The sequence below is a fragment of the Callithrix jacchus genome, chromosome 10 (genome assembly GCF_049354715.1).
Source record: "Callithrix jacchus isolate 240 chromosome 10, calJac240_pri, whole genome shotgun sequence".
Taxonomy (NCBI): Eukaryota; Metazoa; Chordata; class Mammalia; order Primates; family Cebidae; genus Callithrix; species Callithrix jacchus.
In genome coordinates, this window is record NC_133511.1 from 73,100,427 (window position 1) to 73,125,691 (window position 25,265).

The 25,265-nt window shown below is 36.3% G+C and overlaps 1 protein-coding gene across 7 annotated transcripts in view; it reads left to right on the forward strand.

Moving 5' to 3' along the window:
* The window catches only part of SYT9 (synaptotagmin 9), a 256,658-nt gene that overhangs the window by 62,556 nt on the left and 168,837 nt on the right, over positions 1-25,265 (forward strand). Inside the window, exon 4 of one of the 7 annotated variants that reach the window (XM_054242014.2) lies at positions 13,110-15,225. The exons of the other annotated variants lie outside the window; for them this stretch is intronic. Within the exon in view, the coding sequence (XP_054097989.1) occupies positions 13,110-13,361 (252 nt within the window). The 3' untranslated portion in view covers positions 13,362-15,225. Of the gene's footprint in view, positions 1-13,109; positions 15,226-25,265 lie in introns of those variants that run through there. 7 annotated transcript variants of the gene reach the window in all.

Sequence of the window (25,265 nt, forward strand, 5' to 3'; positions counted from 1 at the left end):
CTGATTATAGGAGCTGAGACACTGCCAGCTGCAATGAGGTGCCTTGGACTTATGTCTGATCTCAGGTATGGTAGAGAGGTTTTGGTCACACCGTCTAATGAGACATCAATTTATTTATTTATTTTTTTGACAAATGGATTCTATAAAATAGCTGGAAAGGTTATTAGGAAGTTCAACAAGGATCCTGCGGAGAGTTGCCTTCTAGAGACTTTGTGGTGAGAGCAACACTGACTGCACAGTGGCTGATAAAAATCTGGATGATGATCCTTGGTGGGAACATTCCTAGGACAGGCTCCTGTGGACAAGAATATGGTGTGGCAGGTGGTGGAGACCTTCTGGCCCCTGAGATCACTGCCATTTCAGCACTTTCTTGGGAGTAAGAGTTTCTTTTCCATTGTTGGAAAACCCTGGCTTTCCACAGGGTTAAGGAGAGGGTGAAATTATTTATCAAGGAGGAAAACCAATAAAGCTACAGGCTTCAAATTTCTCAGTTGTTTCCTCAGGCAAACAATAAATCTCCTGAACATTAATCTAAGCCTTTGGAGGGCCATGGAGAGGGTATGTCCCACCAACAGAATTTCAGGCTATTTTATAGTCTGCCGTATTTTTAAATTCCATTTTAAAAAGTATTATTTGGGGCTGTTTTGACCCTGGGTTTTTTTTATACAGAGACTGAAAATAAAGATCTGAGATTCTATATTCTTTTATAATATAGAATGTATATAATATAATATAATGTGTGTAATAATATGAATTAATGAAGGAATAATTAAATGAACAGGCCTGAACCCATCATTTAGTTGAAGAATAGAACATTACCAGTACTTTTGTTGATCCTTGAATTGTCTTCTGTTACATTCCCTCTCAGTCTAGTCCTGCCAAGACCACTATCTTGAATTTTACTTATATTGTGATGTTAAAAAAATGCATATATGTATATGTATATATATGACAATATGGGTTTGGGTTTTGTCTGTTTTGGCTTTTATAGCTCTTCTTTGACTAGCTTTGTTTCTTCAGTCAACACTGATTATGGCATTTAATAATAGAAATAAGCAGAGTAGCTGTGGCTTGTGTATCTTCATTGCTATATAATATTCCATTTTATTAATATATGACAAATTAGCATTCCTATATTGATGACATTCAGGATGTTATTAGTTTTTCGGTGATTCTGAATAATATTGCAGACATTTTTGTACACATATTTTGGTTCACAATTGCAATTATTTCTCTAGAGTGTATCCCTGATAGAGGTAAGTTATGCATGTGTTCAACTTTTCTAGATAGTGACAAGGTCTTTTTCAGTAGTTTTCACATATCACAAATTGATCCTCTCACTGTTGAAATGGGACAATCCCTATTGTTCCACTTTCCTTCAACTCTTGCAATTGCCACTGGTTAATGTGTGTATGTGCATGTATGTAAAATGATATATTATTGGCATTTCTTCTGTTGCCCAGTTTTACCATCTTTTGATATGTTTATTGGTCATTCATATTTTCTTTCTTGTGAAAATTCTTGTTCAGCACTTATTCTATTTTTTTACCTTTTCGTTTTGATATACATAGGCTCTTTAAACAGTCTGGATGCAGATTCTTTGTTGGTTATGTTTTACAAACAGCATTTCCCATTTATGGCTGTCTTTGTGTTCACTTTACAGTGTCTTTGATAAATAGAGGTTATGTTTAATGTAATAAAATGTATCAGTATTTTCCATTGTAAATTAGCAGATTTGTGTCTTACTTAAGAAGTACTTCCCTAATCTGTGTCAGAAAGATATTTCTCCTATGCTTTCTATCAGAAGTGTTAAGGTTTTTTTCTTTTTCAATTATGATTTTAATCCACTTAGAATAGAATTTTTTATATAGTGTCATATAGGCATCATATATCATTTAGCTTGGGCTGTCATAACAAAATACCATACACTGGACAGCTTAAACAATAGATATTTATTTCTTACAGCTCTGGAGCCTGGGATATCCAAGATCAGGTTTCAGCAGATTCCATTTCTGGAGAGGCTGTCTTCCTGGCTCACCTTCTTGCTGTCCCCTCAAGTGATGGAGAGAGGGAGATCGCTCTGTTCCTATTCTCTCTTCCTCTTCTTATAAGGACACTAATGCTATGATGGGGGCCCTACCCTCAGCACCTCATGTAAACCTAATTACCTCCTGAAGGTTCCGTTTCCAAATGCTGTCACAATCACACTGGGGTTTAGGGCTTCAACACATAAATTGGGAGGGACAAAAACATTCAGTCCATAACATATCTATATTTATTTTTCTGTATGGGTAAGAAAATTTCTGGCATATTTTCCCAATAATATGCCCTGTATGCTCAGATTTCTGTATATGCAGAACCTGGATTCTTTTTTCTATCCACTGTGATGTTTAACTATCCCTATGAATATCACAATTTGTAAATTATTATTGTTCTATGATTAGCCTTAACATCTGAAAGGGCAAATCATCCAGCCTACTTATTTTTTAGTTCAGCCTTGGCTAGTACTTGACTTTTCTCACACATTTTAGAATCACATTGCCAAGTTAAACATTCTTTCTGGTATTTGGACTTGTATGAAGTCTATTGATTAATTTATGAAAATTCTGTATCTTTTGTGATATTAAGTCTTTCTATACATGACCATAGTATATCTCTCCATTTACTTATTCATTTACTTATTTCTTCTTTAAAGGTTTTTCATTTAAAGCTTATGATTTTCTACATGAAGTTCTTGCATGTCTCTTGTTAGACTTATTGCTAGGTACATTACTTTTTGTTCTTTTAAATGGTATTTTTTTCTTAAGTTTTATTTTCCAACTATTGCTATATATAGTTAAAATTCTTTATATTAATACATCTTCTATTTGGCAGTCTTGTAGAACTCATTAAGTCCTTTTTGTTTGTTTTTTGAGATGGAGTTTTGCTCTTGTCACCCAGGCTGGAGTGCAATGGCACGATCGCTGCTCGCTGCAACCTCTGCCTCCTGGGTTCAAGTGATTCTCCTGCCTCAGCCTCCCAAGTAGCTGGGATTACAGGCACCCACTACCACATCTGGCTAATTTTTGTATTTTTAGTGGAGACAGGGTTTCACCATGTTGGCCAGGCTGGTCTCAAACTCCTGACCTCAGTAGATCTGCCAGCCTTGGCCTCCCAAAGTGCTAGGATTATAGGTCTGAGCCACCACGCCCAGCCTAGAACTCATTAATTCTTATAATTTGATTGTAGATTTTCCTAAATTTTCTTTGTAGATAATCAGTCATCTGTGAATTATGATAGTTTTCTTTGCTTCTTTCTAATCTGTATACCCTTTGTTCTTTTTTTGCTGCTATTTAATGCACAGACCAGCATTTCCAGTACAATACTAAATAATAATTATGATAGTAGACATCTTTGACTTGTTTCTTATTTTAAATAGAATGTCTTTACATTTCCATAGAGTATGATTTTAGCTATATATGTTTTGTGGATATCTTCAGCATATTAAGAATGTTTTACTCTATTCCTAGTTGACAAAGCCTTTTTATCACACATAGTTGTTTTATCATATGCCATAATCCAGTGAGGTTTTTTTACCCTTTAATCTGCTATTTTGGTCAATTATATTGATTGATTTTCTAATTTTGAGCCAATATTATATTCCTAGAGTGATCCACACTGATCTTGATATATAGTATGTTTTCTTGACACTACTGAGTTCAATTTGCCAATATTTCACTTAGCATTTTATTGAATCTGTGCTCATGAGTGATGTATGTAATTTACCGTCTTGTACTGTCCTTGTCTGGTTTGGAATTGAGGTAATTCTTGCTTCATAAAGTTAGTTTGGTGCATTATTTTGGATGCCTGCCATTTTTTCCTGCTCAGTGTCCCTGGAGGCTTTGGGGTTTTTGTTTATCTTTCTTCAAACTGAAAGAATGTTCTTAGTTTCTAACTTCCACTTAGGTTCAGTCAACGAGAAAGGGAGGAGAGTGAGGTCAGGGTATTCATTCCCCCGTTTCTTTCTTTCTTTTTTTTTTTTTTTTTTTTTGAGATGAAGTCTTGCTTTGTTGCCCAGGCCTATTTCTTGAGGTATCTGTAGTCTGGCAATAACTTTCAACTGAAAGCCACACCTCCTGAATATGCCTTTATTTTGCTTTTATTCTTAAAAGATAGTCTTGGAATAACAATTTGGGAGTATAAAACTCAGTTACTTTGATTTTGGCATTATAAAACTCTCTTCATTGTCTTATGACTTCCAATTGTTTTTTGCGAAGTCAACATTTAGTCTAATTTTTATTCCTTTGTATAGATTTTTCTTTTCTTTTTCATTGCTTTTAAGATCTTGTTTTCCCCTTTAGTGTTCTGTTGTTTAACTATAATATTGCTAGCTGGGCTTTTTTTAATTTGTTCTGATAAGAGTTATTGAGATCTCTGAATCTAAAGTCATTTCCTTTGATCAGTTCTGGAAAATTTCCAGCCCTTTACTTATTTCCATGTATTATTTGATGTATTTCCACATTTGCCTAATATCTTTATCATCTCTTTTTTTCTTCAACATACCTTCAATTCCCATTTATACATGTATTTTTGCCATTCTGGGCATGGTTCTTTTATATTCTGTTACTTCTAACTGCAGTAGCTTTAATCTCTGCAGCTCTGATGATTTTGTTTGGCATTTCATTGACTCTAACTCACCATGCCTTATTGCCTCATGTATTTAGATCTGTGATTATGAACTCCTCTAGCTTGTAACTTTGTCAGTAAAAACTTTCAAAGCCTAGTTTTAAAGTGCATTCCTTCAGAGTTTATTTGTGATCGTTTCTATCAGATGCCTAGTGAACTACCAATATGGAACAATTTAAGCAAAACTTCAGGCTTGAGAGTTTTTAAACAAGAGGTAAGGTAAATACAGGCTCTAAATACATGAGTGCAGGTTTGTATTAATGGTTAGAAACTGGCAAAGGGGACCTTTTTCTTTCTTCTTTACACAGAGCAAGTCTAAGATAGGCATGATATCGGGGACAATATCCATTTAGTAAGCAGAGCAGAAGTTCTGTGTAGTTTATCCTTTATTGATGTAGCCCTCAGGTTCTGCAGTCCTCTGAATGCCAGAAGCTAAGCCACCAGAGATTCACATTTACCTCCATTCAAGCTCAAGCTCCAGAGTTTACTTACCTCTGTGTATTCATGCTTTCTTATTGTTTCTGGCCACTGAAAAATTATATTTCTGGTCCATCAGCTCTGCTACACATTGAGAAGGATTCTCAATCTAGTATTTTTTACCTGAAGGAGTTTTTGTGAGCATTAAAACCTACTGCAAGAAACACTGCTATATTGCTCAAAGCTTGTTTTTTAAAAAAGCTGTTATACTAACTGAATAGTAATCTGTGTGTAATATATTTGCCTTTCAATTGAGTAGAACTTTAGAGGTCCTCCAATCTAGCAGATAAAGCTGAGATGAATGGCCATTAGGAGACTCAACTGAGGTTACATAGCTGAATAATAACCAAGTCAAAATTAAAACTAAGTTTTTATTTTTTTTGTTTTTTTGTTTTTTTTTTTTTTTCATTTTAGTTTTCATTGGATTGTTTGTAACACAAAGGATGAAAACTAAGTTTTTAAAATAACCAATTCAGTCTGTGCAGGAAAACGTGGCTCAAAATGATCATTTACACTGGTTTACTTCTCCTTCCCCTCTTTACCTGGCTAGCCCCTACTAAGCACTTAAATCCCAGCTTATGTGTTATTTCCTCAGAGACCTCTTTTTTTGAGCCCTGGACTAGGGAAGGTTTTCTGGCATTTGTTTCCATGACACTTTGTATTTTTATCATTACTCCTGCTTCTTTTGTATATTTGTTCAATTTTCTTTTTTCCCCATTAGACAGCTCAGTAAGTGCAAAAACCAAATTTGGTTTGCTTCCTACTGGGTGCTCAACCTGTAGAATGGTGTCTGAAAGTTAGATATTTAATAAGCACTTGCTTCACAAAGTGAAACTCCTTGTGAGGACCTAATTTGTTGAGGCTCTAGGGACTGATTGAGTTGGAGGCTGTTATGCAGAGCTGAACTCATAAACTAATTGTTTAAAAAAAATCTTTGTTTTTCCAAAGAGAGTGTGAGTTTTATAAATGTTAGCACTCAAGTAAAAATTAATCCTCACGCTTTCCTATGAAGAAACAAAACAGCAATTATTGAGCATAAGAATGATGGTATCATTAAACCTCCCAACTACTGAAGCCAGATCAATCAATAATAGCGGAATACATCTTTGTGAGGATTTTATCAGTCAGCAAGAGAGAAGACAGCATCTACGGGGACGGTTAAAATTTCGGAGGAGTTTAGTGTTCTGGGTTAGTGTCGTCTGTCAGGACGATCCTCTTGGCGTTTTTAGTATGTACCACTTATCAGTGGCTTTCTGAAAAAGTAGGCACTAAGCACTTCAGGAATCTCTTTCTTGGTAGTTGGCTTAGAAACCAGTTCAGAGACTTTCTCTGGGACCTATGATCACCTCAGTTAGACTCTGATTTGAAGAAGATGCTACAATTATCATGTAATGACAGTAGAAGTCATGAATTTCCCTCTATCCCAATATATATTCCAGTTCAGAAAAGGAAAGGTCACAGTTTACAACAGCATAGGCTTTCTTATGATGTTAAGAACATACAAATCTTATTTCAGCAAGGTTTGTTATTGTGTAATGTCTGATTTGGAGACTTCCCTGTCCTGCCTCCCAAAGGCCTGAGGCCGTTTGCAGACCTGATGGAGGTGGAGACCTGGTAACGCTCAGGCAGAGGGGGATGTAAGTACTCAGGAAAGTCCAGAGTGCTTGCTCTTCATAGTTGAATACAAATGGGGCAGGCAGCCTCTGTGATTGAAGATATTTATTAATTTGGATTCCTTTCCATTTCATTGTACCATAAGTCATGAGTGACTATTTTATTGATACAGCACAAGTGAGCCCCAAAACTGGGGTTTAGCCCAGGGGAGTTCTTGCCTTCACCCAGGAAAAAATTCAACGGCAAGTTAGTAATGTTAGACCGCAGTTTTTTATTGAATAGTACTGCTCCATGCAGAGCAAGGCTAACTCATAGGCAGTGTGCCCAGAGACAGCAGTGTATGAGCTGCTGGCAACTGAATATATATCCACTTATACCTACTTTCAATTACATACGAATTAAAGGGCAGGTTAATGCAAATCAAGGGGTGGGTTACTTAGGACTTTCTAGGAAAGGGGCAGTAACTTCTCTGAGTCATTGCCATGGAAAGGAAGTAACTTCTAGGTTGTTGCCATGGCATTTGTAAACTGTCATGGTGCTGGTAGAAGGGTATTATGCAAATTGCAAATGAGCAATGAGGGCAGCTAGGGATGACTTTCCTTGCTATCTGCTGGCTGTTACTGGTACCTTCACTTCATCCCACTGGGACTGGGAAATAAGTCTTGCTCATCTCCTACCGCCGTATGATTTTATGGTTATTTTACATTTAGTGGTGCCCTGGAGGATGCATAACAACTGTCTGTGGGGCAAGGATAAGGGAAGGAAGGAGACCTGATTTTAGCATTTGCTGATTCCTAGGGTATAAATACTCCCAGCAGGGCTGATTTCAAGTTGCCATGTGACATCACTGAAAGCAGAGTTGGCAAGAGATGCTCACCCACAACTAGCTCCCCAAGCTAGAGCCAGCTTATAGGAGCCAGCTCCAGTACACCACTACACATAGTGCTAAAAAAGCAAAGGTCTGGCTGCCTAACTGATCCTAAGGGACAAGCAATTCGAAAAACACCACAGAAAGCCATGGTTTCCAGCTGCCAAGGGAGGGAAGCCAGGTTCCTTCTACAATGTGGGTGAAGTCTGGATATCAGTGGGGTCTGCTGAACTCTATCTTCAAGAGAGTCCACTGAAGCTCACCCTATCATTTTTCCCACTCATGATCCCTCAGACATATTATCCTCCTGATGTCTAGATTATTCAGAGGGAGTGAAAAGTGTCAGCACTGTAGAACAGCACAACTGAAGAAAGGGATTGATGCAGCTACATGTCTCTGACAAAGAGACTTTGATAGCTTTTATTCTAGTGAGGGTGCCAGAACAAACTTTGATTTTTTAGGTAAAATATATAACCATCAACATATCAACAATCAATATAGTAACCAATAGATGAACACCAGTCAATCCAGAACTTAGCTGAAGAAAGAGAACATTATCAGTCCCTTTGAAGCTTCCTATGTGCCCCTCCTCCATTCCAAAATCTCCCTGAGATGATCTATGTACCGAATTTTATATCTGTAATTCCCTGTTTTTAAAAATTATTTTACCACTTAAGAATATTTATTCAGTTTTGCTTATTATTAAAATCTATATGAAAGAAATTATACTGTATCTGTTCTTCTGCAAACTGCTCTGTGCAATATTATGTGTATTAAAATAATTTATGTTCATGTGCATAACTATAGTTCTTTACTGTTGTTTTTGCAGCACCATTTTAGCATTCTGTTATATGGTCTACCACAATTTATCTCTCTTTCTCCTGTCAATGGATATTTGAATTCATTTTAACTTTTTTTATTTCAGAAAATGCTGCTATTAATCTTTCTTGTATATGTCTCCTGGTAAATATATGCAAGAATTTCTCTAAGGTACATACCTAGGAATGGAGTTGCTAGGTTGAAGAAAATTGTATCTCTAAGAAGTTTGATGAACTTGTAATTCCACTAGCAGTATTTGAGACCATCTTAAACTATGGTCTGGTCTCTCCAACACTTGGACTTGCTGTACACTATAATTCTAATAATTTGACCACAGATTCTTTTGGGTTTTATACATTTACAATTATACTACACATGATTAAGGACAATTTTGTGTCTTCTTTCTTTTTTAATTCTTTTACTTTCTCTCCCTACCTCATCTTTTTTGCTTGTTTTATTACATGTATTAGAATCACCAGTACAATTGCCAGTAGAATAAACCTTAGCTTGTTTCTGTTCTTGAAAAAAATGCTTTCATTTTTCATCACTAAGTAGGACATTAACTATAGACTTTTTGAAAACCTGAATGGATACTGAATTTTATCAGATGATTTTTCTGAATCTATTGAGATCATGTGTTTTCTTTTATCTTTTAATGTAATAAATTATATTGCTATATTTTATAATTTTGACAAAATTTGTATTTCTGAGATAAATACAACTTGTTTGCAATGTGTTGCTTTTTAAAATACATGGATATACATGAATGTGTGTTTGTATGTGTGTGTGTTCAGCTATTTGGTTTGTTAATATTTTAGAATTTTTGTGAGTAAATTCATGAGTGAGATCAAGCTGTGATTTTTTTTCTTTCTTCATCTGGATTTTATTATCAAAGGTTTACAAGCTTTAAAAATGAGTTCTGGTAACTTATCTCTTTTCCTAGTCTCTTAAAGTTGATGTGTCATTTTCTATAAGATTGAAATAATCTTTTCTTTCAAAGTTTAGTAGAACTTTCTGGGTCAGATGTTTACTTTGGGGGAAATTGATTCAATATCTTTGATGATTGTAACACCATTTTTTTTATTTCCTTGAGAATGATTTTGGTGATTTAGATTTTTCTAGAAATTTGCTTATTTCATCTATGTTTTAAATGTATTGTCTTAAAGTTCTTCATAATTTTTTCTTTTTTCTGCCTTATTTCTGGTTATGTCCTTATTCTCATTTCTAATATAGATTATTTATTCCTGTTCACTTTCTCCTTGATCAGTGTCACTGGAGTTTATCAGTCTTATTAGTCTTTTCAAAGAACCCACTTTTAATTCTATTGATTCTGTTTAATTTTTGTTTTTCATTATTTTTTCTATATGATTTTCTTTCTTTCTTTTTTCTTTATTTAGTTGATTTTTAAATAATTACTTGTATCTTTAGTTAGTAGTTTGCAGTGTTTTTGAAACTTTTAAAAAATATGCAGTAAAGACTATAAATTTCCCTTGAAGTACTGCTTTAGCTTTATGTTAGCAAATTTTGATATTTAGTGTCTTTATTTTTATTTTTACCTAAGCATTTTCTAATATCAAGTATGATTTTTTTCCTTTGGTCTATATGTTGTTTAAAGGTGTGTTTTTAAAATTTCATAATGCATAGTTTTTTAAGTGTTATTTTTGTGACTTAATTAAAATGTAATTAGATAATATGGAATATACTTTATAGATCATTTGATATCTGTTTAAATTTGCTTTATGTTCTCTTACACCTCAATTCTTATAAATGTGCTATGTGCTCTTGAAAAGATTATGTGTCACTCACATATACATCTTGAATGATATTTTTCATCAGTCTAATATATCAATTATGGATAAAATGTGTTTTTCATCTCCTACTATGATGGCACATTTTCAACTTCATCTTGTAGTCTATCAAAATTGCTGCTTAATGCATATATATAAAGCTATGATATTAGTACTTTTTATATATGCCTGGTAATTTCAACATTTTATTGTTATTTAGTGTCTATGTAAAGAAATGCTTTTTTAGGCCTTCAAGTGTTCTTTGGCATTTATAAAGTTTTAAATTTTTTCTTTTAGTTTTGTTTCATATATATTTTTTACTTACAAATTTCCTACATTTTTGTATTTTAAGTATAAATGTTTTAAGCAAAATATAGCTGGATTTTTTTTAAGTCATTCTGAAAATCATTGACTTTTAACAAGTAAGATTAGTCTATTTATGTCATTGTGATTATGAGTACATGTGGATTTATTTGTACCATTTTACACTGTCTTTATTTTAATTCTGATTTTTTACTATTTTTTCTTTTAAATTGTTTTGTGCCATTTTACTTTCTTCCTTCTACCAACTTATAACATATACCCTCTGTTTCTACTTGTTTAGTACTTTCCTAGAAATTACAATATGCATGGTTAATTTAATAAAGTAAAAAGTTAATCACTGTATTAAACCTCCTCCAAAATGATACTTTTACTTTGGGACATTTGATTCCAATCACCCCCATTCCAAATGTCATAACTATTACTTTCTGATATTTTACTCCTATCTTGCCTTGGTTTTCTATACTCAGCAATTTGACATTATAATTAATGTTTTATAAAGTCAATGATTGTTTAAATTTACTGCATACATATTTACCACTTCTCTTTACTATTTCTGCAGACTTTCCTTCTAGGTTATTTTTTATCTTTAGTGTATTTTTGAGAATTGTCTTCAGTTAAAGTTCTATTGATGTTAGCCCTCTCAGTATGTATTTGTTTGGAAAATTACCATTTCACATTAATAACTGAAAATAACATAAGTATACAAATCAAAATCTAGTGTGGATAACTTTTTTCTCAGTACCTATTCTTTCAGAGTCTTGCCTCCAAACTCTTGGTTTTGAGAAATCAACTGCTCTCTGTTTGTAATACTCTTTTCTCTTCTCTGTGCCATACTTTAAGACTTCTCTGTCTGAAATTTGATTATAATATGAATGGTATCTAATTTTTTAAAATTATTGTTTATCTTGTTTAGGATTCATAGGGTGTCAGGAATCTGATGTGAGTGTCTCATCAATTCTGAAAATTCACAGCCACTATCTCTTTGCATATTGTCTCTCTCTGATGCTTTCTGTCTTTTCCTCCTGGAAATCTCTTTAGATATTTTAGACCCATATTTACTCTATCGCCCATGTTTGTTTGTTTGTTTGTTTATTCTGTTTCCTATTGATGGTGCAGCCTGGGTAAATTTTTTACGTTTGTTTTTGAGTACCATAATTCTTTCTTTAGCAGTTTCCAATTCGTTACTTAATAATTTTATTGAATTTCTCATTTAAATGGGTGTGATTTTCATTCCTAGAAGCTTTGACTTCTAAAACTTTGTTCATTTGTATAATCATTTGATCCATTTTCATACTTTTGACATCGTTTTCATTCTTTAAACTTATCAATCTGCTTATATAGTATTTTCAGTCAAATAATTATAAAATATGTGACTCAATGTTACTTCTGCATTTGAGACAAAAGGAAAGTGGCAAGGAAAGAGGGCAGTGAGAAGTACCTCTAAGGACTCTTTCATCAGGAAAGAGAAAGATGTCCTAAAAGTCATCCTGATGTCTCTGCTTATTTCTTATTGGACAAAGCTCTGTTATAAAACCATACTCACAATGAAGACTAGTAATGAAAGCATATATTTAGCTTTTTCAGCCTGTATGCTGGAAAATGGGCAGATGAAGGAGTTAGTAATGTAATTTAAGTTAGCTATGGCTTTGCCCCAGTAGCACAGAAAGAGATGTTCAGGAAACTTTTATTGAATCTGAGTGAACTGCAGCATCTCATTTAGTCACACTGGGTCCACAAACGGGAGACAGGGAAGAAAGCTGAGATAGTATGCTGGCTCTACTGGGATTCCTGTGAACATGTGTGGAGGTAAAATTGATCCTTGTTTTCCCTATTTTGGATGGAGAGTAAATTTATAAGAGAAATTAAAACATACTTTTTTTAAAAAAAAAACTCTCCATGAACCTGTATGTGAATGTTCATAGCAGCTTTACTCATAATTGCCCAAATCTGGAAACAACCTACATGTTCTCCAATAGGTAAAAGAATAAACTATTATATTGATATAATGGAATGCTGTTCAGCATTGAAGGGAACACACAATGTGTGCATAATGTACACAGAGTAACATGGATGAATATCAGGTGTACAATACTAAAAAAATAGCAAAACTCAAAAAGCTACATAATGCATTATTCTTTTTACATGATATTATGAAAAAGACAAAATTATAGTGATAGAGAATAAATCAACGTTTGCCAGGGCTTGGGGATGGGGAGATGGGTTGATAACAAAAGGGCAATGTGAGGGAATTGAGGGGTTGGGAGGAGGTGAAACTGCAAATCAAAAATAATAAAAATTTACAAATCACTTTTGAGGAGGAAATAAAGACTTAGTTAAATTAAAAGAATCTAGTGAAAAGAGTGAAGATAGAGTTTGAAGATACAGGAATATATGAAATGTTTCTATCCACCTATCTAGGAAGATATAGAATAGATAGCAATAATCACTAGAGCAAGTTATCTGAAAAGTTAGCCAACAGGATCTCAACTATAAGTAGAGAGGTTGGCTTTAGAAAAACAAGGGGACAATATTTTCTTTTTTTTCTTTTGAGACAGAATTTCCCTCTAAGTCTGGAGTACGATGGCACGATCTTGGCTCACCACAACCTTCGCCTCCGAGGTTCAAGCTGTTCTCCTGCTTCAGCCTCCCAAGTTGCTGAAAATACAGGTGCCCACCATCATGCCTGGCTAATTTTTGTATTTTCAGTAGAGATGGGGTTTTACCATGTTGACCAGGCTGGTCTCAAACTTCTGACCTCAAGTGATCCACCCGACTCAGCCTCCCAAAGTGCTGGATTACAGGTGTGAGCCACCGTGCCCGGCTGGGAACAATATTTTCTTTGTTATAGGAATTAATAGGAGAAAGATGAGAGCAAATTTAGTTAATAGGAAAAAGATGAGAGCAAATTCAGTTAAAAGGAAAAAATGAGAGCAAATTCAGTTGGTTTTTTTTTTTTAAGTTTGTAGATTTGGAGAAGTGTAAAGATAAAACATATACAAATGTGCAAAAGGGATAGCAGGGTTTGTTTTTGTTTTTGTTTTGTTTTGTTTTGTTTTGAGACGGAGTTTCGCTCTTGTTACCCAGGCTGGAGTGCCATGGCGCAATCTCAGCTCACCGCAACCTCTGCCTCCTTGGTTCAAGCAATTCTCCCGCCTCAGCCTCCTGAGTAGCTGGGATTACAGGCACACGCCACCATGCCCAGCTAATTTTTTGTATTTTTAGTAGAGACGGGGTTTCACTATGTTGACCAGGATGGTCTCGATCTCCTGACCTCGTGATCCACCTGCCTCGGCCTCCCAAAGTGCTGGGATTACAGGCTGGAGCCACTGCGCCCGGCCAGCAGGGATTTTTTATATTGAGGAGCAATACCAGACAACCGGTGGTAGCTGACTAATGTGTTAAGAAGGATTTAGAAGCAATATCAAGGTTCAGCAAATGAGAAGACCAGGATCTAGGACAGTGTCTGCCACAAGTTTTAGACCGCCAGTTACCTTCTATTATTTCAGCTAATTTTCTCTAATTGTATGTATTGTAAGTAATCTCATGTATTTGTTTTGCACACACATATTCTCTACCTATAATAATTTCGTTTTCATTTCTCTTTAACTAAATGCTATTCACAAGCCCAGGTGTTTGAGACTAACCTGGGCAATATGGTGAAACCCCATCTCTATCAGAAAAAAAAAAACAATAATAATGCAAAATTTAGCCAGCATGGTGGCAGGTGCCTGTAGTTCTGCTTATTTGGAGGGCTGAGGTGGGAGCCTCACCTGAGCCCAGGGAGGTCAAGGCTGCAGTGAACTATGATTGTGCCACTGCACATCAGCCTGGGGGACAGAGTGAGACCCTGTCTCAAAAAAAAAAAAATTTATTTACATTAGAGGCCCTCATTAAGCAAGCCCTCTATATATGCACCCAAAATAGATTAGATGCTTCTTGTGTGCTCTTCAAGCATCCTTTATGTCCCTTTTGACCACAGTTATCACATTAGATTGTAAATACCTATGTATCTCTGCCTACCCTGCTAGAATAGTTGCTCCTTTAAGAGAAAGTCTGTAACTGTATTCTTAGTATTTAACCTAAGAGGTGGATAGTAAAATTATTTTTAAGTGAATCAGTGAAATGAAAATAGCTCCAATGTGGCGTGTGAATCTTTTTTTTTTTTTTCTGAGACAGAGTTTGGCTCTTGTTGCCCAAACTGGAGTGCAATGGCTCCATCTTGGCTCACCACTACCTCCGTCTCCTGGGTTCAAGCAATTTTCCTGCCTCAGCCTCCCAAGTAGCTGGGATTACAGGCATACACCACTATGCCCCATTAATTTTGTATTTTTAGTAGAGATGGGGTTTCTCCATGTTGGTCAGGCTCGTTTTGAACTCCTGACCTCAGGTGATCTGCCTGCCTCAGCCTCCCAAAGTGCTGGGATTACAGGTGTGAGCCACCACGCCCAGCCGTGAATCTTAAATTGGAATTCCTGGAAGCAGAAGCTGAGATGGATTCTTGTGCAAGTGATTTGTTGAAGAACTGCTCTCAAGTGAAACCCATACGGAATAAAGGGAGGCAGGTGGATGACGGGAAAGCTTCATCATCCACCTAGGCAAAGGTGTGTCAGCTAAAGCCTTTCCTGAGTCTGATCCCACAAGGAGCTCTGGAGCACGAAGAGCACCACTGAGGTATCCCACCCTGAGACAAGGGGGCCCCCATTTTACCCTGTGCTAGTCTTTCATGGGCTGTAGGCCACCTCTGGGGAAGGGTATTACTTGTTTGTCATTTTCTAGGTGGTTCTCAGGAAATATAGAGCCATGAACTGTTTGCAACCAATACTCAGCAGCTAAGGAAAGGGTGCACTGGCTTGGTCAAAGGGGATGTAGGCAGGGCACAGTGGGGTCTAATGCAGTGTGATAGGACAGTGGGAATGGGGTTATGGAATGTAGGTGGGACCCTGAATCCCATGACCTCTGAGATATAGGAAAAGGAAGGAGAAAGAGAAAAGGGATCCTCTTCCTCCTCACCTCCCACCCACTCCTTTCTTAGGCGAGAGTGGGCTTGCCGCCTTGGCGTTGTGGCTACCAAAGACAGGTGTCTGCACTGCAGGCTGGATGCTCCTGAGGGGGAGGCTGGCTTTGCAGAAAGCTGAGCGGGACTCTTGGCTGTATCCCCTTCACACAGTTAAAGTATCCCTTGGCTGAATACATGGGGACAGCTGAGCTAGATGAAAAAACAAATCTTGTACAAACCGGGAAGAGCTGTAAAAGAACTGAGTTGTCAAGGACAGCAATTTCATCTCTGAAGAAAGGTGAGGCCAGTAAGGGAGAGCATTCCCCTGGGACTACAGTTAATGATCTTCTACCCGTGGAAGCATTGCTATCCAAAATAGCGAGCCAGTTTCCTGAAAGAAAGCCTTGTCCCATGAATTGGCATTTGCTTGCTTGGAAAATGAGTTTTCAACCTTTCGAGAATTGAAACAGTCTGTGGTATTTACAATACAGCCTAACTGTCCAGTAGCTAAGTGTAGTCTAATTCTGACAGATGGCTCTCCAGGGAAATTTTCTTTCATATTGGATTATTCTTCCAGGCTGAAATGCACTAATTAAGGGAAGTCTAAATAAACATAGTGGAGGAGTGAGAGGGAGGAGAAAGTAGTCTGTTTCTTAGGAAGCTCTTTTGGAAAGTGGCCATGTTTGCAATCTCTATCTTTCTAGCTCTACACACTCAGCTACATGGAGAATCTAGGCCACTGCTTTGCTGAAGACATGGTCTGCTGGATCAAGGGCAGTCGGCCTTCAGCAAGGAGCTATGACTTTGTTTTCTGCAAGGCCCTGGCTCTCTAACCTGGTCTTCTCCTGTGTTACCTGTCTTGGAATGTAACTTCCAGAATAAATATGTCTTTAAAATGAGCATGGCTGACTTTAAAAGCTGAACTGATTTACGAATTTGGCTGTGATAAACATTGCTAACCTTCTTTTGTTTTAAAGTATTTAATATGTAAAGATATTCCTCTATTACACATTTCTTAATGCTTACCAGTTTGAGACCTAAATAGCTATATGACAGGTACATCTGGCTATCAGATATGAAAGGATGGATTTTGCATGAATGGGTTGAGAAAATAATTCGGAAGTCTGAAAGTGAGTTATGGGTCAGGTAGTTGTCTCTATCATTATTAAATGTTTTTGAAAACTCACTGTCTGCCAGGAAATGTATTGGACATCAAGTACATAATGGTCCCTACTGTCTTAAGGCTTATGGTTTTGATAAGATGGGAATGTGAGAAGAAGGGACTGATCGTGAAGCAAAACATTGCACAGATACTTATTCACATGTGTGATTGGTGCTGCAGAGGAAACATAGGCAAGTGCTCCACGCAACACCTAAGTTGGTCTGGTACGTTAAAGAAGGATGCTTGGAGGAAATAACATTGAAGCTGAGATAAAAGGATGGTTAGGCATTTGCCTCAAGAAGGGCAGAGTCCCACAGGAAAGGAATTGGAATGTGCGAAGGCCCTGAGGCAGGAACAGTTTTGGCAAGTTTAGGGGGCAAAAAGTGTAGGGTGGCTAAAGACAGGGAAGTAAAATGGAAGAGAGACCAGAATTCAGGCAGGAGCAAGAATAAAGATCTTTCAGGCAAGAATAAGTCTTTGAATCTATATGAGTAATTTTTTAAACAATTTTGAGTAGTGAATTGACATATAAATTTATAGTCTTAAAAAATCACTCTGGCTGCAGTGCTTAATGGACACACGGGGAGAGTGAGGGGATGGTCAGCCTGTTATAGAAGGCCACTCGGGTGTGGTTAATAGACATGGAAAAAAAGTGGCAGATTCCAGAAATTCTTTGAGCAGTTTTATTGAGGAATAATTGTATACAATAAATGGCATATGTTTAAAGTATACAATTTGACAATATTTGAGATATATATACATTTGTGAAACCATTTGCCATAATCAATAAAAATAATGAACATATCTGTCACCTCAAAACCTTGCTGGTACCCCTTTGTAACCTCTCCTGCCTCCACTCCCTACCACCCATCCCCCAATCCCCAGGCAGCTGTTGACCTGTCTCTTCTACATTAGTTTGGATTTTCTAGGATTTTATAGAAATAAGCATCATACAGAAGGTACTCAGTTTTGTTTAGCTTCTTCCAATCAGAATAATTATTTTTGAGATTCGTGTTGTACGTATTAATAATTTAATCCTTTTATTGCTGAATACTATTTACTTGCATAGATAATACCACTTTTTGTTTATCCTTTGCCTATTAATGAACATTTGGGTTATTTTCAGTTTAGGATATTACAAGTAAAGCTGCCGTGAACATTCATGTGCTTTGTATGGATATATGATTTTATTTTTCTTACATAATGACCTAGGAATAGAATGCTGGATTAGATGGTAGGTATATGTTTACCTTTTGATGAAACTGCTGAACTGTTTAACAAAATGATTGTATCATTTTACATTTACCCCAGCTATGAACTCTGAAAGTTCTAGTTGCTCTACATTTTCACCAGCACTTGGTAGAGTTTGGTCTTTCATTTTAAACGTTCTAAGAGGTATGAAATAGAATCTCATTGTGATTTTTACATTTTCCATAATGAAAAATGATATCAGGCATCATTTCATGTACTTGTCTACCATCTGTTTATCTTTTTTGATAAAGTGTTCAAAATCTTTTGTCAATTTTTTTTTTTTCAGATAGAGTCTTGCTCTGTCACCCAGGCTAGAGTGTAGTGACATGATCTTGCCTCACTGAAACCTCCATCTCCAAGGTTCAAGTGATTCTCCTGCCTCAGCCTCCCAAGTAGCTGGGATTACAGGCACTTGCCACTGTGCCCAGCTAATTTCATATTTTTTGATAGAGACAGGGTTTCACCATCTTGGCCAGGCTTGTCTCCAGCTCCTGACTTCATGATCCACCTGCCTCAGCTTCCCAAAGTGATGGGATTACAGGCATAAGCCACCGTCCCTGACCTTTTGTCAATTTTTAATAGGTTTTTTTTTAAACTTTAATTTTAGGTTTAGTGGTACATGTACAGGCTTGCTGTATAGGTTAACGTGTCATGTGAGTTTGTTGTACAGATTACTCATCATCAGGGTGCTAGGGCTAGTCCCCAGGAATTACTTTTTCTGATCCTTTCCCTCTTCCCACCCTCCACCCCCAGAAGATTCCAGTGTTTGCAGTTTCCCTCTTTGTGTCCATGTGTTCTCATCATTTAGCTCCCACTTATAAGTGAGAACATGCAGCATTAGGTTTTCAAAGGATAATGACCTTTAGCTCCATCTGTGTTCCTGCAAAGAACACAATCTCGTTCTTTTTTATGAATGCATAGTAGTCCATGGTATATTTTTTATGGCTGCATAGTATTCTGTGGTATATATGTACCACATTTTCTTTATCCAATCTGCCATTGATGGACATTTAGGTTGATTCCATGTCTTGCTATTGTGAATAGTGCTGCAATGAATATACACATGCATGTGTCTTTTTTATTTATGTATTTTTATTATTATATTTTAAGTTCTTGGGTAATGAAGCTGGAAACCATCATTCTCAGCATGTGTCTTTGTGATAGAACAATTTATATCCCTCTGTGTATATATCCAGTAATGGGATTGCTAGGTCAAATGGTAGTTCTGTTTTTAGCTCATTGAGGTATTGCCACACTGCTTTCCACAATGGTTGAACTAATTTACACTTCCGTCAACAGTATATAAGCATTCCCTTTTCTCCACAACCTCACCAGCATCTGTTATTTTTTGACATTTTAATAATGGCCATTCTGACTGGCATGAGATGGAATCTCATTGGGGTTTTGATTTGCATTTCTCTAATGATCAGTGATACTGGGCTCTTTTTCATATGTTTGCTGGCCACATGTCTGTCTTCAGAAAAATGTTTGTTCATGTCCTTTGCCCACTATTTAATAGGGTTGTTTATCTCTTATAAATTTAAGTTCCTTAGCGGTGCTGGATATTAGACCTTTGTTAGATACATAGTTTGCAAGTATTTTCTCCTTTCTCTAGTTTGTTTTACTCTGTTGATAGTTTCTTTTGTTGTGCAGAGCTCTTAAGTTTATTTAGATCCCATTTGTCAATTTTAGCTTTTGTTGCAGTTGCTTTTGACATCTTCATCATGAAATCTTTGCCAGTTTCTATGTCCAGAATGATATTGCCTAAGTTGCATTCCAGAGGTTTTATAGTTTTGGGGTTTATATTTATGTATTTAATCCATCTTGGGTTAATTTTTGTATCTGGTATAAGGAAGGGGTCCAGTTTCAATAGTCTCCATATGGCTAGCCAGCTATCCTAGCACCATTTATTGAACAGGGAGTCTTTTCCTCATTGCTTGTTTTTCTCAGCTTTGTCAAAGATCAGATTGTTATAAGTGGCCTTATTTCTGGGCTCTCTATTCTGTTCCATAGATCTATGTATCTGTTTTTGCTGTTTTGACTACTGTAGCCCTGTAGTAACAGGGTAACGTGTAGAGGTTGGGGAATGTGATACCTCTCACTTTGTTCTTTTTGCTTAGAATTGCCTTGGCTACTCAAGCTCTTTTTGGCTCCTTATGAATTTTAAAATAGTTTTTGCTAGTTCTGTAAAGAATGTCATTGGTAGTTTGATAGGAATAGCATTGGATCTTTAAATTGCTTTGGGCAGTATGGCCATTTTAATATTGATTCTTATCCATGAGCATGGAATGTTTTTCCATTTGTTTGTGCCATCACTGATTTCTTTGAGCAATGTTTTATAATTCTCATTGTAGAGGTTTTTTGCCTCCTTGTTTAGCTGTAGTCCTAGGTATTTTATTCTTTTTGTGGCAATCGTGAATGGGATTGCATTCCTGATTTGGCTCTCAGCTCGGCTGTGGTTAGTGTGTAGGAATGTTTGTAATTTTTATATGTTGATTTTGTATCCTGAAACTTTGCTGAAGTTGCTTATCAGTTTAAGGAGTTTGGGGCCAAAATGATGGGGCACTTTTAGGTATAGAATTGACATCTGCAAACTGAGATAGTTTGACTTCCTCTCTTCCTATTTGGATATTTTACTTCTTTCTCTTGCCTGATTGCTCTGGTCAGGACTGCCACTATTATGTTGAATAGGAGTAGTGAGAGACGGCATTCATGTCTTGAGGTAGTTTTCAAGGGGGAATGCTTTCAGTTTTTGTTTATTCAGTATTATGTTGGCTGTGGGTTCGTCATAGATGGATCTTATTATTTTGAAGTATGTTCCTTCAATACCTAGTTTATTGAGAATTTTTAAGATAAAGGTGTACTGAATTTCATCAAAAGTCTTTCCTGCATCTATTGAGATAATAGATGTGGTTTTTGTCTTTAATTCTATTTATGTGATTAATCACATTTATTGATTTGTATATGTTGAACCAACAACCTTGCATACAAGTGATAAAGCCTACTTGATTATGGTGGATTAGCTCTTTGATGTGCTGCTGGATTTGGTTTGCTAATATTTTGTTGAGTATTTTTGCCTCAATGTTCATCAAGGACATTGGCCTGAAGATTTTTTTATTTTGTGTCTCTGCCAGGTTATGATATCAGGATGATGCTGGCCTCACAAAATAAGCTGGAAATGATTCCCTCCTCCACAATTTTTTAGAATAGATTCAGTAGAAATGGTACCAGCTCTTTGTACATCTGCTAGAATTTGGCTATGAATCTCTCTGATCCTGGGCTTGTTTTGGTTGGTAGGTTATTTATTCTTATTTTGATTTCAGAACTTGTTATTGGTCTGTTAAGGGATTTAATTTATTCCTGGTTCAGTCTTGGGAGGGTGTGTGTGTCCAGAAACTTCTCTATCTCTTTTAGGTTTTCTAATTTGTGTGCATAGAGGTGTTCATAGTAGTTTCCGATGGATGCTTGCATTTCTGTAGCATTGGTGGTTACATCTCCTTTGTCATTTCAAATTGTGTTTGATAATCTCTCTTTTCTTCTTTATTTATTTAGCTAGTGGCTTATCTATATTATTAACGTTTGCAAAAAACAAAACTCCTGGGTCCATTGATCTTTTGAATGGTTTTTCGTGTCTCAATATTCTTATGTTCAGCTCTGATTTGCATTTCTTGTCTTCTGCTAGTTTTAGGGTTGCTTCACTCTTCCATAATTTTTTTAGTTGTGCTGTTGAGTTGTTAATTTGATACCTTTCTTGCTTTTTGATGTGGGTAGTTAGTGCTATGTATTTTCCTCTTAACGCTGCCTTAGCTGTGTACCAGAAATCATTATTTTGTATTTTTGTTCTCATTAGTTTCAAATAACTTCTTGCTTTCTGCCTTAATTTTATTATTTACCCCAAAGTCATTCAGGAGTGGGTAGTTTAATTTCCATATAATTGCATGATTTTGAGTGATGTTTTTAGTCTTGTTTTCTATTTTTATTGTGCTATGCTCCAAGAGTGTGTTTGATGTGATTTTGGTTCTTTGCATTTGCTAAGGATTGTTTTATATCTGGTTGTGTGCTCAATTTGAGTATGTGCCATGTAGTGATGAGAAGAATATAAATCCTGTTTTTTGGGAGTTGGAGAGTTCTTTAGATTTCTGCCAGGTTCATTTGGTCCAATACTGAGCTCAGGTTCTGAATATCTTTGTTAATTTCCTACCTCAATGATCTAATAATGTCAGTGGGGTCTTTATGTCTCCCACTATTATTGTGTGGGAGTCTAAGTCTCTTTGTAGGTCTCTAAGATTTTGCTTTATTAGTCTGGGTGCTCCTGTATCAGATGCATATATATTTAGAATAATTAGGTCTTGTGGAATTGAACTCTTTATCATTATGTAATGACCTTCTTTGGGCTTTTTTGTTTGTTTGATCTTGGTTGGCTTAAAGTGTGTTTTGTCTGAAATTAGGATTGCAACCGCTGCTTTGTTCTGATTTTCATTTTCTTGTAGATTTTTCTTCATTCCTTTATTTTGACCCTATGGGGCTCACTGCATTTTAAATGGGTCTCTTGAAGACAGCACGCCCTTGGGTCATGCTTTTTTATCCAGTGCTATTCTGTGCCTTTTATTTATTTATTTATTTATTTATTTATTTATTTATTTATTTATTTATTATACTTTGAGTTCTGAGACACATGGGCAGAACATCCAGGTTTGTTATATAAGTATACACGTGCCATTGTGGTTTGCTGCACCCATCAACCTGTCACTACATTAGATATTTCTCCTAATGCTATCCCTCCCCTTAACCCCACCCCCTGACAGGCCTGATGTGTGATGTTCCCCTCCCTGTGTCCATATGTTTTCATTGTTCAACTCCCACTTATGAATGAGAACACGCAGTGTTTGGTTTTCTGTTCTTATGTTCATTTGCTGAGAATGATGGTTTCTAGCTTCATCCATGTCCCTGCAAAGGACATCAACTCCTTCTTATTTATGGCATAGTATTCCATGGTGTATATGTGCCACGTTCTTTATCCAGTCTATCATTGATGGGCATTTGGGTTGGTTTCAAGTCTTTGCTATTGTGAACACTGCTGCAATAAACATACATGTGCATGTGTCTTTATAGTAGAATAATTTATAATCCTTTGGGTATATACCCAGTAATGGGATTACTGAGTCAAATGGTATTTCTGGTTCTAGATCCTTGAGGAATTGCCACAGTGTCTTCCACAATGATTGAATTAATTTACACTCCCACAAACAGTGTAAGAGTTCCTGTTTCTCCACATCCTCTCCAGCATCTGTTGTTTCCTGATTTTTTAATAATTACCATTCTAACTGACATGAGATGATATCTCATTATGGTTTTGATTTGCATTTATCCAACAACCAGTGATGATGAACTTTTCTTCATATGTTTGTTGCCTGCATAAATGTCTCCTTTTAAGAAGTGTCTGTTCTTATCCTTTGCCCACTTTTGGATGGGGTTGTTTTTTCTTGTAAATTTTTTTAAGTTCTTTGTAGATTCTGGATATTAGTCCTTTGTCAAATGGATAGACTGCAAAAATGTTCTCCCATCCTGTAGGTTGTCTGTTCACTCTGACAATAGTTTCTTTTACTGTGCAGAAGCTCTTTAGTTGAATTAGGTCCCATATGTCAATTTTGGTTTTTGTTGTCATTGCTTTTAGCATTTCAATCATGAAGTCTTTGCCCATGTCTGTGTCCTGAATGGTATTGCCTAGGTTTTCTTCTAGAGTTCTTATGGTTTTAGGTCTTATGTTTAAGTCTTTAATCCATCTTGAGTTAATTTTTGTATAAGGTATAAGGAACAGGTCCAGTTTCAGTTTTCTGCATATGGCTAGCCATTTTTCCCAACACCATTTATTAAATAGGGAATCCTTTCCCCATTGCTTCCCCAAACCTGTTTTCGTCATGTTTGTCAAATATCATATGGTTGTGCATGTGTAGTGTTATTTCTGAGACCTCTGTTCTGTTCCATTGTTCTGAATATCTGTTTTGGTACCAGCATGATGCTGTTTTGGTTACTGTAGCCTTGTAGTACAGTTTAAAGTCAGGTAGCATGATGCCTCCAGCTTTGTTCTTTTTGCTTATGATTGTCTTTGCTATACTGGCTCTTGGGGCATGTAATCCATTTACATTCAATTTTAATATTGATATATGTGCATTTGATCCTGTCATTGTGTTGTTAGCTGATTATTTTGCCAGCTTGTTTGTGTGGTTGCTTTTTAATGTCTCTGGTCTGTGAACTTTAGTATATTTTTGCATTGACTGGTAACAGTCTTTCCGTATTTAGTGCTGCTTTCAAGATCTCTTGTAAGGCAGGTCTGGTGGTAACAACTCCCTCAGCATTTGCTGTCTGAAAAGGATCTCATTTCTCCTTTACTAGGTAACCTTAGTTTGGTTGGTTATGAAATTCCTTGTTGAAGATGTTTTTCTTATAGAACTTTGAATATAGACCCCCCCCCAATCTCTTCTGGCTTATAGGGTTTCTGCTGAGAAGTTTGATGTTAGCCTGTTGGTCTTCCCTTATTAAGTGACCAGCCCTTTCTCTCTAGCTGCCTTTAACATTCTTTCTTTCATTTTAACCTTGGAAAAATCTGATGATTATGTGTCTTGGAGATGATCTTTTTGTGTGGAATCTTGCAGGGATTTTCTGTGTTTTCAGAATTTGACTGTTGGCGTTTCTAAGAATGTTGGGGAAGTTTTCATGGGCAATACCCTGAAATAGCTTTTCAAGTTGTTTGCTTTCTCCTCCTCCCTTTCAGTAATGACAGTGATTAAAAGATTTGGTCTCTTTACATAATCCCATATTTCTCAGAGATTTTGTTTGTTCCTTTTCATTCTTCTTTCTTTATTTTTGTCTGACTGCCTTATTTCATAAAGCTAGTCTTCAAGTTCTGAGAGTCCTTCCTTAGCTTGGTCTATTCTGCTGTTAATACTTGCAATTGTATCATGAAATTCTTGTAATGTGTTTTGTAGCTCTATCAGATGAGTTAGGTAATCTTTTATGCTGCCTATTTGTCTTCAGCCCCTGAATCATTTTCTTGTGATTCTTACTTTTCTTGAGATGAGTTTTGCCATTCTCCTGAATTTTGATAATCTGTGTTCCTATCCATATTCTGAATTCTATTTCTGTCATTTCAAACAACTAAGCTTTGTTAAGAACTTTTGTTAAAGAACTAGTATAGTCATTTGGAGAACATAAGACACTGACCACTGGAGTTATTGGAGTTCTTTCTCATTTCTGCATGTGGGTAGTCCTTTAATTGCTGGGCTGCTTCTGATTGAAGTGGTC